At 40.4% G+C, this 13,236-nt stretch overlaps 1 protein-coding gene across 1 annotated transcript in view; it reads left to right on the top strand.

Annotated features, from left to right (window-relative positions):
• The first annotated feature begins 2,767 nt into the window (after positions 1 to 2,767).
• lin9 (lin-9 DREAM MuvB core complex component) overlaps positions 2,768 to 13,236 on the top strand; it is a 72,114-nt gene continuing 61,645 nt past the window's right edge. The window contains exons 1-2 of the mRNA XM_059025953.1: positions 2,768 to 2,894; positions 3,960 to 3,992. Of these exons, the coding sequence (XP_058881936.1) occupies positions 2,768 to 2,894; positions 3,960 to 3,992 (160 nt within the window). The remainder of the gene's footprint in view (positions 2,895 to 3,959; positions 3,993 to 13,236) is intronic.

Genomic DNA, 13,236 nt, shown 5'->3' with positions numbered 1-13,236 from the left:
CCGAGCTCATTGCCATCGAGCAATTCGTGAAGGTGCTGGGGCCAGACACGAGGAACTGGGTCAGTCGCCACCGTCCCACCACGCTGGAGGCAGCGGTCAGATTGGCTGAAGGGTTTGAGGACGCTCTACCTGTCGCTCCAGTGGTTGCCCCACCTGCTCCTGCCTCCAATAGACTGCGAGCGGCAACACCACCACCACCACCCCGTGTCACCCCCACTGCCCACGGACCAGCACTGCAACGTCACCCCGTGGGCGGCCTCCCTCCAACACAGTGGAGAGCGAGGGCGACCCCCAGCGGGGTAAGAGCAGAGTACCCCTCCCCGCTGCCAAACTGGCAACGGGACACGCAGGCTCCGTGGGCACCCTTTTGCCCCACATGTTACCGGTACCAGGAGGTCGGTCACCAGGCGTGGAATTGTCCAGCGGCCATGGAGTGTGGGGTGACCTCCCATTACGTCCTGACAGCACCAGGTAAGTCCAGGGGTAATGATTGGGAGGGGCCTTGTGTTGTTAATGTACGGGTTGGTGAGGTGAGCACCCACGCATTAGTGGACTCAGGATGTGGGCAGACTTTAATTAGACAAGCTCTATTAAAGGGGGTACCTTGGTGGTCACGAGGGGTCGTGGTCATTTCCTGTATTCATGGGGATAACAAGGACTACCTCCTCACTAAATTAGATTTGACAGTTGGATGTCATGCCTGCCGCGTAATCGTGGCTGTGGCAGAGAAGCTGCCATATCCAGTTATTTTAGGTCGAGACTGGCCGCATTTTGACAGCATGATTAATAAAACGGTAAAGCCAGTCTCCGGTAAGACCATGGGAGCAGTGGGGGAAACTATTGGTAACACCGTGTAACAATTTTTTATTTTTTTTTGGTTCCTGGGTAGTAAGTGTTATTTCCTAATTGCTTATGCCTCAAAAGTATAGAAAATGGCTACTATTCCCCACAAACTTTGCTTTTGTGACCAGGACAGTGATATTTTGAAATTTACCTATTTCCAATGAGAAAACGGCTGCTCCAAAAATAGTTAAATGGACAAGGCAGTGTCAGGAGGCATTTGATTTGATTAAGAAGCGACTCTGTCAAGCTCCCGCTCTGATTTCACCAGATTTCAGCAAAGAGTTCATCCTGCAGACCGATGCCTCCCACATTGGTCTGGGGGCGATCCTGTCCCAACAAGTTGACGGGGTAGAACACCCTGTTATTTATTTAAGCAAAAAAATGGCTCCTAGGGAGATTAACTACTCTGTCATTGAGAAGGAGTGTTTAGCCATCAAATGGGCTACTCATGCTCTTCGCTATTACTTGTTGGGGCGTTCTTTCTCTCTCATCACTGATCATGCTCCTTTAAGGTGGTTACACACGATGAAGGACAATAACGCTCGGATAACTCAGTGGTATCTGGCGCTGCAACCCTTCCACTACACTGTGAAGCATTGTGCGGGTAAGGAGCATCAAAACGCAGATTTTTTTTCAAGGGAGGGGGGACCATTGGGGAATGTAGAGTTGGCCTAGTGTTCCTTCGGCATCACTTTGAGGGGTGAGATATGTGATAGAGAGAGAAAGGATCGATGCTGTAAATCTCCCTCCTGATTAAAAAGGGCGCTGTGTAAGGGGGAAGGTATGCTGCCTCCTAGATCTACCACCTCGGTGGTAGGTGTAAACCGGAAGGTGACCATATTAGGAGGGGCGCGTAGCTGTGAGTACTCCGGACGATTCCAGTGCAGTCAGCTGCAGGTCAGCCCTCTATTGGAGAAACCAGGCGACGTGTTGACTGCAGGGAGGAGTTTGCTGGGTAAAAAGGGGAAGCAGCTACGTCAAAACCTCCCCTTGCGCTGAGTTAAAAAGCGATCGGCCGGAGCCGATGTTTGTTTTTTGTGATTACGTGTTTTGTGTTTGTGTGTTAACAGAGGAGCAGGAGGACGGGAGGCTGTAGCCAGCGAGCCAGCACATACCCCAGACCACGACCCTCATCGCACAGCACTTCACAGCACAGCGCACGCACCACAAACCCTGGAAGAGAAGAGCACATTTTCGTGCATGGAGGACTGTGGTTATTGGAGTGTGTTTTTGTTGCTTTTGTTTTAGCTGGATGCTGCTGAGTTTTGCCCCATTACCATCGCTGGTACTGGGGCTTATTATTTATTATTATTATTATTATTATTACTTATTTTTCCAAGTGGATTTATTTTATGATCTTTTTGTTTGTTAATTATTAAACCCTTTTTGTTTTTGGGAGAATTCAGTCTGGACATTCACTTTCTACTGCACCACACCATTCACCGTGTCACAACCCCCTAAAAAGTAGACCAAAAAAATACTCCAAAATTAAGTTGTGCCACTCTTGGTGCCCCCATGTGCTAATTTCCAGAATCACCACCAAGCTTTTGGCTCATACAGATGTGGCAAACCTAGTATGGGGCCACGTTGGTTCAGAGTGAAGAGTCTGCAGTGTTTAATATTGGAGGTGTTTAGTTTTTCTGTAAGCCTGTTTGTTTAATATTGGAGGTGTTTAGTTTTTCTGTAAGCCTGCTTATCAAACTATGATTTTAAAAAAGCTCTCGTTCTGCTTCTAGTTCTGAAATTCAGCAACTGCTTTTACTGTTAAACTTGGACTGAAATGTTTAATTTTCTTCTGAAATCCTTGTGATTGCTAGTTACTGTATATAATAATGCGATTCTACCACACTGAAATGCAGAAAAACGTGGTACAGTTAATACGTGTCTTGAAAACAAATACACAATTCGGGTAATAATAATAACAATGTGTGTCACCATTCGAACAGCCCTCTTCTGCAGTCTTTGTCCCACAATTCACTGCGACCAGCAGCCTTTGAAAAAGCGGCGCGGCTCATTCAAGATGGCGGAGCTGGAGCAGCTGCTGGATGAGAGTAAGTGAACAAAACACAGGTTTTTAAATATAAGAAATACTAGTAGATAGCGTTTTCAGTTATAAAAAGCAGACGACGAAAGTACACTGTTTCTTAAAACCGCCCTTGAAATGAAATATTCACGAGAACAGTATTTTGTGATGTGTATGTGTGTTGTTCAGCTGTTCTAGCATAATATAACAAAACAGAGTAAGATTTTTTAATACACAAAATGTAAACATGTTATTACAAAGAAATATGGACATCGAATTAAAAAATAACAACGCTATCAAAGATGACAGGTAAATCCCCTTATCCAGACGGCTCCCAATTCATTACCTCCCAGTAATCGTGAAAACGGATGAACATATTAACATATTTTAAATACACATAATATGCCGGTACATACAATCCTTTGTTTGCTAAATAATCCAGAAGTGTACCTGTCATAAAGTCCTTTGACTGAAAATGTTTACCTAAACCACTTTTTGTTTTAAAAAAAAATCGGTTTGGCTACTGTTTACCTACCTCACTGACTGTCTGTGTCGGTGTAAGAACTAGTAAGATTGTTAATTGCCGTACATGTTGTGTGATTTATTAATCCATGACTTAACAGAAGTTAAACCAGAGTGCTTGTCCTGAAAATATAGCCCGTAATTTTATTGAGTACATCTAGAATTTTTGGTTGAGGTTATTTTTAAGTAAAATAAGTTGGTGACCTCAATTAAGATTTATTTTGTGTTATTTGAGATACTGTCTGTAAGTTATCTATTTTTTAATGTCTAGACTAAGGGTCCCGGAGGGCCATTCCACTAGTGTTTAATTTGTAAACACATAACTACTTCAGGGTCTGGGAAGGTTTCATTGGTTACATTAAACAATTTAGAACAGGGTTGCAACAAAGACTGCAAGGGCCGACTTTGGACATCCCAGGTCAATTGCAACCAACTTGTAGATTTAGTACGGAGGTACGTAGTAAGCTGTGGACTAGCTAATACGGTACTATACCAGGATCATCTTCAGCTGTATACTAATGTACTACCAATTGCAACGAAACATAAAACAAACTTTTTTTTTTTTTTTCAGGCACTTCAGCAAAAGCGCTCGTCAGCCTGAAAGGTAAGGGATATTGACACCGTTATAATGTAGGTTTTGCTTCTTGAACTACTGTATTGTAAACGTTTAAATAGTTAACAATGACTTCTGGTAGTGCTTTACTAATGTTTTACAGACAATTTTAGTAATGTTATTGCACCACATCACAGAACTTTTGCGTGTGGAGTACCACCTATACTAAAACTTACAGTGCCCATTGGAGGCCTTCTAACTTACATTTCACCCTTATTTTACTATATCTTGAAAAAGACATTATGTTGACCATAGTTGCTTTATTTTCATTAGTCATTTTCTTGGATTGGTTGAACAGACATTTAAGAAAAAACGAGTAACTGCTTTATTTTCTTTAAAAACCAAGCCTTATGTTTTATTTAGGAGTGGGATTTGATCTTGTAAGCTAGTTCTTTCTGAATATTTTGAATACATATACTGTAACTCACTGATGGGTGCTAGGCAAATAACATTACTGTGGCCTGTGGTTAGGTCCAGTTCATTGCTTTGTTTCAGTCTTTTCCTGACCTGGAATTTTTTGAACTTTGAGAAAATGGCAGTATCTATTTACCTTAAATCTGGGATGCTTATTGAAGCGGAGATGAAAAGATCTCTGCCTATTGACAGTTTTGTGCTTTTAGTCAGTCCCCCGGCGCTATTGATGTGATCAATGCAGATCTAGGGGGGTGTCCCCATGTTTGTATATCTTTTGTTTTTTAAGCTATTATATTTAACACATTTGTGACAGTTGGTGAGGTTGGTATTATTATTATTATTATTATTATTATTATTATTATTATTAGTATTATTATTATTTACATAAAACAAACAACAAAAAAACTGCAACTAAGGCACAGTTTAATTAACACTTGTTTTTACGTTACGTAACCCCATTGCATTGATGCTTGCAGACGGCTGTCTTGGCAAGTTGCTATTTCATTGGTCCACAAACAAGTACAGTACTGTGAATTAAACCGTATGGTGCAGTTCTACAGTTCACATTGCAGAAAATGGGGGAAACTAATGGAATGAAAGGAAAGTGCTGGCGAAAGCCATATTGGAAAGCCATATTCTGTGCAGAAAACATGTACACATAATAAATATTCATTGCAGTAACTTCTGCATTTTCTTTGACCTAATGTTGATGGAGAAACATGGTGATCCAGCGAATTATAAAATACCACCTGTATTTAAACAAGCATCTTTTGAAAAACAAGAAGTTGCCAGTAGGGCAGGGATGATAGTGGTTTTTTACTATTGATATATCATTTTCATAAAGACCTGATGCATCATTTTTTCATAATGCAAAATAAACAGTGTGTACAGTTGTATGCAAAAGTTTGGGCACCCCTGGAAAAAATGTATGTTACAATAAATCTTTCAGCTAACAGAAGTTGACCTCACCTGTACATGGTACAAAGTTAAACATGACACCTTTCTGCAAATTAATACAGGATTACTATTTATTTTATTACAGATTCAAAATAATAAACAAAGGTGAACATGGCGCGTGCAAAAGTTTGGGCACCCTTTTGGACCATTCTTAATTACTTCTTAAAAAGAGGATTACTAAGGCCCAGAAAGGTTAATTTACTAGTTAGGGCTTCAATTAGTCAGGTGAAGTCAATTCCAGTGTTGAACTATTACTCCTGAGGTAACTTAATACCTTCTAATCTGTCAGACTGTGATGGTTGTTCTGCCTGGTTTCAACAACCATGGGCTCCTCTAAGCAGATGTCTGAGGACTTAAAAATGAAGATAATTGACTTTCACAAAACAGGAGAAGGCTATAAAAAAAAAAAAAAAAAAAAACTCTCAATGCTTCCAGCTAGCAATTTCAACTGTCAGAAACATTGTCAAGAAATGGAAGTTAAATGGAACGGTTAAAGACAAGGCAAGATCTGGAAGACCCAGAAAAATATCACACAGACTTGCCTGAAAACTGGTCAGATCTGCACAACAGAACCCATGGGTCACTGCAAAGGACCTTCAGAACAGTTTAGCTGACACTGTAGTTGTTCACAGGTCCACAGTACAGCGTACCTTACACAGCAAGGATCTGCATGGGAGAGTTGTCAGAAGGAAGCCTCTTCTACGACCTCATCACAAGTCAGCGTCTAAAGTATGCAAAAGAAAACCTTGACAAGCCTGAAGCTTTTTGGAACAATGTGCTTTGGACTGATGAAACGAAAATTGAACTGTTTGGCCACAACCAAAGAAGGTACATTTGGAGAAAAAAGGGTGAAGCATTTCAAGAAAAGAACACCTTGCCAACTGTTAAGCACGGGGGTGGCGCTATTATGCTTTGGGGTTGTGTGGTAGCCAGTGGAACTGGAAATATTGTGCGGGTGAAAGGAAGAATGGATTCAACTAAATATCAACAAATCCTAGAAGCTAATGTCCTAAAGTCAGTCAGGACACTGAAGCTGAAAAGAGGTTGGATATTTCAGCAAGACAATGATCCAAAAACATACCTCAAAATCAACCATGAAATATTTACAAGAAAGGAGGTTTTGGAATGGCTGTCACAGTCCCCAGACTTGAATATTATTGAAAATCTGTGGGGAGATCTCAAACATGCAGTGCATGCAAGGAGACCTAAGAATCTTTCTGAGCTGGAAGAGTGGGGGAAAAAATTCCAAAGGCAAGAATAGAAAGACTTAGCTGGCTACAAGAAACGTTTGGAAGCAGTTATATCTACCAAAGGAGGTGTTACCAAGTACTAAGCGACAGGGTGCCCAAAGTTTTGCATGTGCCATGTTCACTTTTGTTAATTATTTTGAATCTGTAATAAATGCAAATAAATAGTAATCCTGTATTAAAATTTGCAGAAAGGTGTCATGTTTAATTTTGTACCATGTAGAGGTCAGGTCAACTTCTGTTCACTGAAAGATTCATTGTAACATACATTTTTTCCAGGGGTGCCTAAACTTTTGCATACAACTGTAAGTACACATATTTTCATCAACTCTAATCACAAAAAGTAAATGTTTCTCCAGTTGAACTTAAAACTACAGATTTCTAATTTGTCTAGTCACACTGTCGGCGAGGTTCCCCACAAAAAGCTAATAAAACATTAAAAATACTACTGTCTTACCTTAAGGTGTCTTGACAGCAACCGGATTAGAGGGTAAAAAAACTCCCAACGGGGAACAGAAAAATAACTATTTACAAGTCCAACGTAACAAAGTCTGTGTTCTCTCCAGAGCTTATTCTGTTTTTATTCAGAAATATTATGCCATCCACATTCTCCGGTTTCAAAGAACAGAGTTTGTTCACAAGCATCCTTGCTTTGCTGAACACACACACGCTCGCTCGGGACCGATGTTGCAGGGAGACTTAAAGCGTGTCTGGTTATTTTTTCAACCAAATCAGGGGATCTTTGATGTTTAATGGAGTTTCAGAAGCATAAATAGTCATCTCTTGTTGGATTAAGGTTGCTTTTGGTTTTCTTTTTAACAGGTAAGTCCTCTGTGCTGCACTCACTTGTACAGGCACGATTTTCTGTCGTTTTTCGAGGTTGTCCTCCACCAGCCTCACTAGTTTGGAAGACAGTGCTTCAGACACGTGAGCTTTGGCCTGTTCGGATAGGAAATCCAGATGGCAATCGTGGGGTCAAGAAATGACACAAAATGCAGCGGCATAACCTCATTACTTGGGTCATGCAGCTGATGTAAACACAATCGCTGAGACAAATTACACACTAGTTTCTCTCTCAAACCTCTGTGTAACTGGAATTAGCAAATCAGTTGAACTTGAAGAAGGCGGTGTTTCCTTCATCAGGAACTTCAGTCAGTCTGTGTTTTATCCCTGTTGCAAGTGGGTACAAATAACTAGCCGTAATGTTTTTCTCTGTACTCAAAAGTACTGTAGCCAGTTCAAATGGCTGTAGTAGATGTAATATCTTGGCCATTAGCTTCCACTGCTCAGTCGTGAGATCTAAAGTAGCTGCGTCACTTTTTGGTCAAATCTGGGTTTGACAAAACAGCAATACCTGGCCATTTTAATTCAAGAAGACGTTAAAACATATAAACAGTTTTCCATCTTGTTTGTACGTCCTGTATTAACTTGAGTGGTGCTTTTTCTGTGTTCAGCATTTCTGTTTGTTTCCTATTTAAAGCGCTTGTCATCTCACTCTTTAAAATGTGCAACCAGTCTCCTTGCTACTGCCACTAACGTATGGACTTGTCGTACATCCGCCAAGCTTTGCTGAATGGAGAGATTTATATTGTGCCCTGCACAGCTCACACTTGTTACAGTACCAAAAAGTAACACAGCACGCTCGCTTGCGGAAAGACATTGCTCTGCACACGTTGGCCGCGTTGTCAGGAACACAAGCTATTACTTTTGTAGCCACTTCAAACTCTGTGTTTATCTGATTGATCGCGTCTGCTAAATTCACAGCTGCGTGTCTCGTAATTTTCGTGTCGCTAATACTTTTGACTCGAGTTCCCAGTTTTGCTTTGTATGGCAGGTGACTGTGTTTAAAACGCTTCTTGTCATGCTTGTCCATAAATCTGTAGTGATGGACATTGAATTACACTCCTGACTTAAATCCTGACAAAGCTTTTCCTTTTCACGTTTGTGATCCAGTGTAATGAATTTGGAGATTTCATAGCCTGGAGCAAGATTCGCAATCAGATTTTTAAATGCAGCTCCCTCTACTATACTAACAGGTCTGATATCTTGTGTGACAACATCCACTGTCGGGCCTGTTATTTATTTTGCTCTGGCGCTTTTTGGATCAACTTTATTTCCAAAATAAGCCATCACTGAAGGTGTTGCTTCCTTTTTGTTTTTCACTTGTGTTCCCACTATCGTATTAAATGATCGCGCAGGTTGGTGGTATTGCCACAGATGCTCATTAAAACTTCACAAACAGTGCATTTTTCCTTTCCATTTTGTTCTTTTGTGAAAAAAACTTCCAAATGTCTAACGGCATTATTTAAAATTAAATTCACAATTTAATTAGCAAAATATAATCCTGAAATGCAGCCTACCTCTTGTCTAAGTGTGTGTGTGTTTTTTTTTTTTCTTTTAGTCACGCTGATTACTCTGAAAACGTACGTGCTGTGTAGTGAGCAAGGTCCTATTAATGAACTGATGTGTGTGTGTGTGTTTTTTTTTTTTTTTCCCCCCAACCATCAATGGTTATTCCAACGATTCAATGGATCGATGCATTGTCCCAGCCCTAGTTGCCAGACATTTAATTCTTGTAGAAGACAGTAAAAAATCGAGGTCACTTTAAACTTTATTTTTTTATTTATTTTTTTTTTTAACAGAACGTTGTGTTGTTTTTTGTTTGTTTTAAAGTTGTACACAGACCCTTTTAAGTTTACACTTTTTTTTTCTTTATAAATTTAGTCGTTGAAATTTTTTTATTATTTTCTCCCAATTTGGAATGGCCAATTATTTTATTATGCTGCGCTCACCGCTACCACCCCTGCGCTGACTCGGGAGCGCGATGACGAACACACACTGTCCTCCGAAGCGTGTGCCGTCAGCCGACCACTTTTTTTTTTCACACTGCGGACTCGCCATGCAGCCACCCAAGAGCTACAGCGTCGGAGGACAACGCAGCTCTCGGGCAGCTTGCAGGCAAACCCGCAGGCGCCCGGCCAGACTACAGGGGTCGCTGGTGCGGGGTGAGCCGAGGACACCCTGGCCGACCTAACCCTCCCTCCCCCCGGGCGACGCTCGGCCAATTGTGCGCCGACCCCTGGGAGCTCCCGTCCTCGGTCGGCAAAGGAATAGCCTGGACTCGAACTAAGTTTAAACTTATTTTTTATTAAAGTTACATGACAGGTAATTAGTGTTTTGCATTTATTGGCACTTTTCTTAAATTTTTTCCCATGGTAACATAAAATGAAGCAGAAAATGTCAACTTTGAGCTTTAAAATACACATTTACAATATTAAATGCTTAGTATTGCAAATAAGCTCAAACGAGTGGATGATTAGATCAAGTTCAAGAGCTCTTGCCTTGTGTGTGCCCGCACTGAAAGTTTGTGTGGCTTATTTTGTAGGTTCAATTATTTATTATTATTATTTATTATTATTATTATTATTGTTTGTTATTAAAGCTAAAAAAACAGGAGGGAAAGGAAGGTGCCACAAAAACAGAAATTAACAAGAACAATTGAAAGTGTACATAGTTCTTTTAACCTTTAACAATTAAAAGTGAGTGACTTTCTGATGTAAACAAGTTGCATTTGAGATCCAAAAGAACAAGAACATTAAAATAAGATGCTGTACAATATTTATTTCAGCCATTGTGCAAAGGTAAGAAATATATTTCACTTGAAACTAAATGTTACCTCAACTTTATTTGACTGGATACTTGCATCACGTTTCACAGACCCTATTTTACTGCCCTGACTTTTTTTTTTTTATTTGACATTTCCCAAATTTTGCTTGGCAGGTGCTGTTTTGTTCACTCAAGTATTGGCATCTCTGGGTTTGTGAAACCAGCAGTTAAGGTTCACTTATTTGGGATACTGTGGCAAAGTGGTTGCTGATTATGAACAGGTGCAGAGGTGATGCAGTGCAGGAATGAACATTGAGATTTGTAATCCGGTTTGGAAAGATTTATTTTGTTTTATAATCTGGGTCTGGTGACAAAATAATAAGCTCCAGTAATACACAGCAATATGTAAAACCTGGAGTACAGAAAACCGGGATTGCAGCCCTAAATATTAGACACGTTATCTGTCCCACAATAATACTTGCCACAATCACCCATCCCGGTGCGTGCAGTAGTGTTCGTGGTGGGTAATAACAATTTATTATAGTTTGTGACAGTTTTAGTGCAATGGTAATCCGGTTTGGTGCTGACCCAAGGCGACCGCTCCGGGTTAGTGTTAGCCGTCTGGTGGTTCAGAAACAGACAGTTATTAACAAATTACAAAACAAACAAATATTTATTTTAACACACAACTCTGTGTCTCTCATTGTCCAGTCTCAATAAAAACCAAGCAAGGGAAAAGGTTTACAATTCTCAGGCCCCTTTATGCTATTACGCATGACCCCTTGGTAAACTATTTCAGCTGTCTCTATTGCTTGCAGCTGCAACCTCGTTTACCTTCCGGGTCAATACATTCCTGCAACTGAGTCTCGCCGCCTTCCAGGCTGACAGACTTCCAGACCCAGGAAATTAACTGTCAGGCCAGCCCGTCCAAAGACTTCCTTTTTTGCTACTTAGTGCCCTCACAGGTCAGGAGGGAGATTTACAACCAGAACTCATATTTCTGTCACATATCCCACCGCTCAGAGTGGAGCCGAAGGAACACTCTGCTGAATCTATCTTTTCCCTTTACTCCCCCCTCCCAGAAAAAATAATCCGCATTTTGATGGTCTTTCCCTGCACGGTGTACCATATGGTACGTGAAGGGCTGCAACACCAGATACCACCAAGTTATCTGGGCATTGCTGTCCTTCATCGTTCTTAACCACTTGAGTGTGGTGTGGTCTGTGACAAGATCAAATGAGTGTCCCAGCAGGTAGTATCATAAAGAGTCAGGAGCCCATTTAATGGCCAAACACTCCTTTTCGACTACAGAGTAGTTGCATTCCTGAGGTAGCATTTTTTTACTCATGTACAGTATCGGGTGTTCTACTCCATGTACCTTTTGAGACAAGACAGCACCCAAACCTACATCCAATGTGTCGGTGTGGAGATGAATCTTTTGGTGAAATCTGGTGTGATAAGAGTGGGGGCCTGGCAAAGTCTACGCTTAATAGTATCATACGCCCCCTGACACTCAGCTGACCACTCAATTAAATTTGGATTTTTTTTTTTTTTTTTTTTTTTGGTGAGGGCAACTAAAGGGTTAACCACTGTGGCATACTCTGGGATAGTGGCGGTAATAACCGACTGTGATGGGGTGCTAGCTCGCCCCTATAAATTTGTGTTTTGTTATTGTTGTTGTTTTTACTGTTTTCATTATGGTTTTTGTGATTCTTGGGTTGTTTTGGATTGGCAGGGAGGGGGTTAAATTCCTCCCTGTAAAATGCATGTGAGAATGTGGCTGGAGCCTTAAGTGTATAATTGTTAATTATTAGTTAATTGGGCTCCAGCCACAGACTATAAGACAGCTGAAACCCTTTGTTAGAGAGAGGAGTTTTTGGGTGAGTTTTGTTTGTTGGTGTTCTGTGCTGTTTAGTTTTTTGAAAAAGACACTGTAGTGAAGGCTAATGCCCAGCCTACATTTCTGTATTTTGTTTGAACCTTTTTGTTGGCCCTTGTGCCTGTTTATTTGATTATTTTTGTTTAATAAAGACCATTATTTTGCCCCTTCCACTGTCTCTGAGCCTCAAACCTCTGTCATCCTGCCACACCGACTAATCCCCAGTAGTGACGGAGATATTGGGGGTTCATGTATAGAGGCTGTATGCCTCAGAAGAAATGCATGATGGGATATAAGCATATCCCTTGTCAACTGATATACCCCAGTAACAGTAATGATGGTGACCAAATGTGTGCGAGTACTGTTGTGTAAAAATTTGCTTAACATGAACAGTTGCATTTAAAGAAATTTTAAACAAGAAAAGCAAAAAATAAAAATACACTTCAGGTTTGTGTGTTGCACACATGCCATTTAAATAATGCACTGAAAACTTAAAGAAGATCATTTTAAGACTAGGAGGACCGGATATACTCATACCTAGAAGCCCTGCAGCAGTCTTTCTGACGGCTCTATTCAAAACACTGTAAATAGTATAATGAACGGAGAAACAGTCGGATGTAATAGTTTTTTTTTATTTTATTGAGTGTTACATAAACATCTGAAAAACTGAAGAATATAATATATATATATATATATATATATATATATAATATATAAAATGAACATTTTATTTTACAAATCAAAACAAGAAAATGTAAGTAAATAAACATCTGAACATATGTTGGTTTACAACATACGTATTTATAAAACAAACTATAGCAATACATTTTTAACTTTAACAGCAATTGGTTTATCAGATGCGCAAAAGTAACGTAGTTAAACTTTAAACGTTTTACGGAAGCGCACAACAAAATGGTATTGAGTAAGATAATGCGCTTCTCCACGCTTCCTTTCTGCACAGGGCTCAGCTGTTCGAAGTTTTATTTTTACTGCCAAATGCAGGTTGGCAAGTGCTTGCGGCTCTCAGCGGTGTTGCTAGCTTCAGCTGTGGGTACACGCTTGGCAGTTTCTCTCTGTTCCAAATGCTTCTTACAAAGTTCCTGTGCTAACTGTAAAATATATTCTCTCCTTG

The sequence above is a fragment of the Acipenser ruthenus genome, chromosome 6, assembly GCF_902713425.1.
Source record: "Acipenser ruthenus chromosome 6, fAciRut3.2 maternal haplotype, whole genome shotgun sequence".
NCBI lineage: Eukaryota > Metazoa > Chordata > Actinopteri > Acipenseriformes > Acipenseridae > Acipenser > Acipenser ruthenus.
This window is presented reverse-complemented; position numbering and strand designations above follow the sequence as displayed.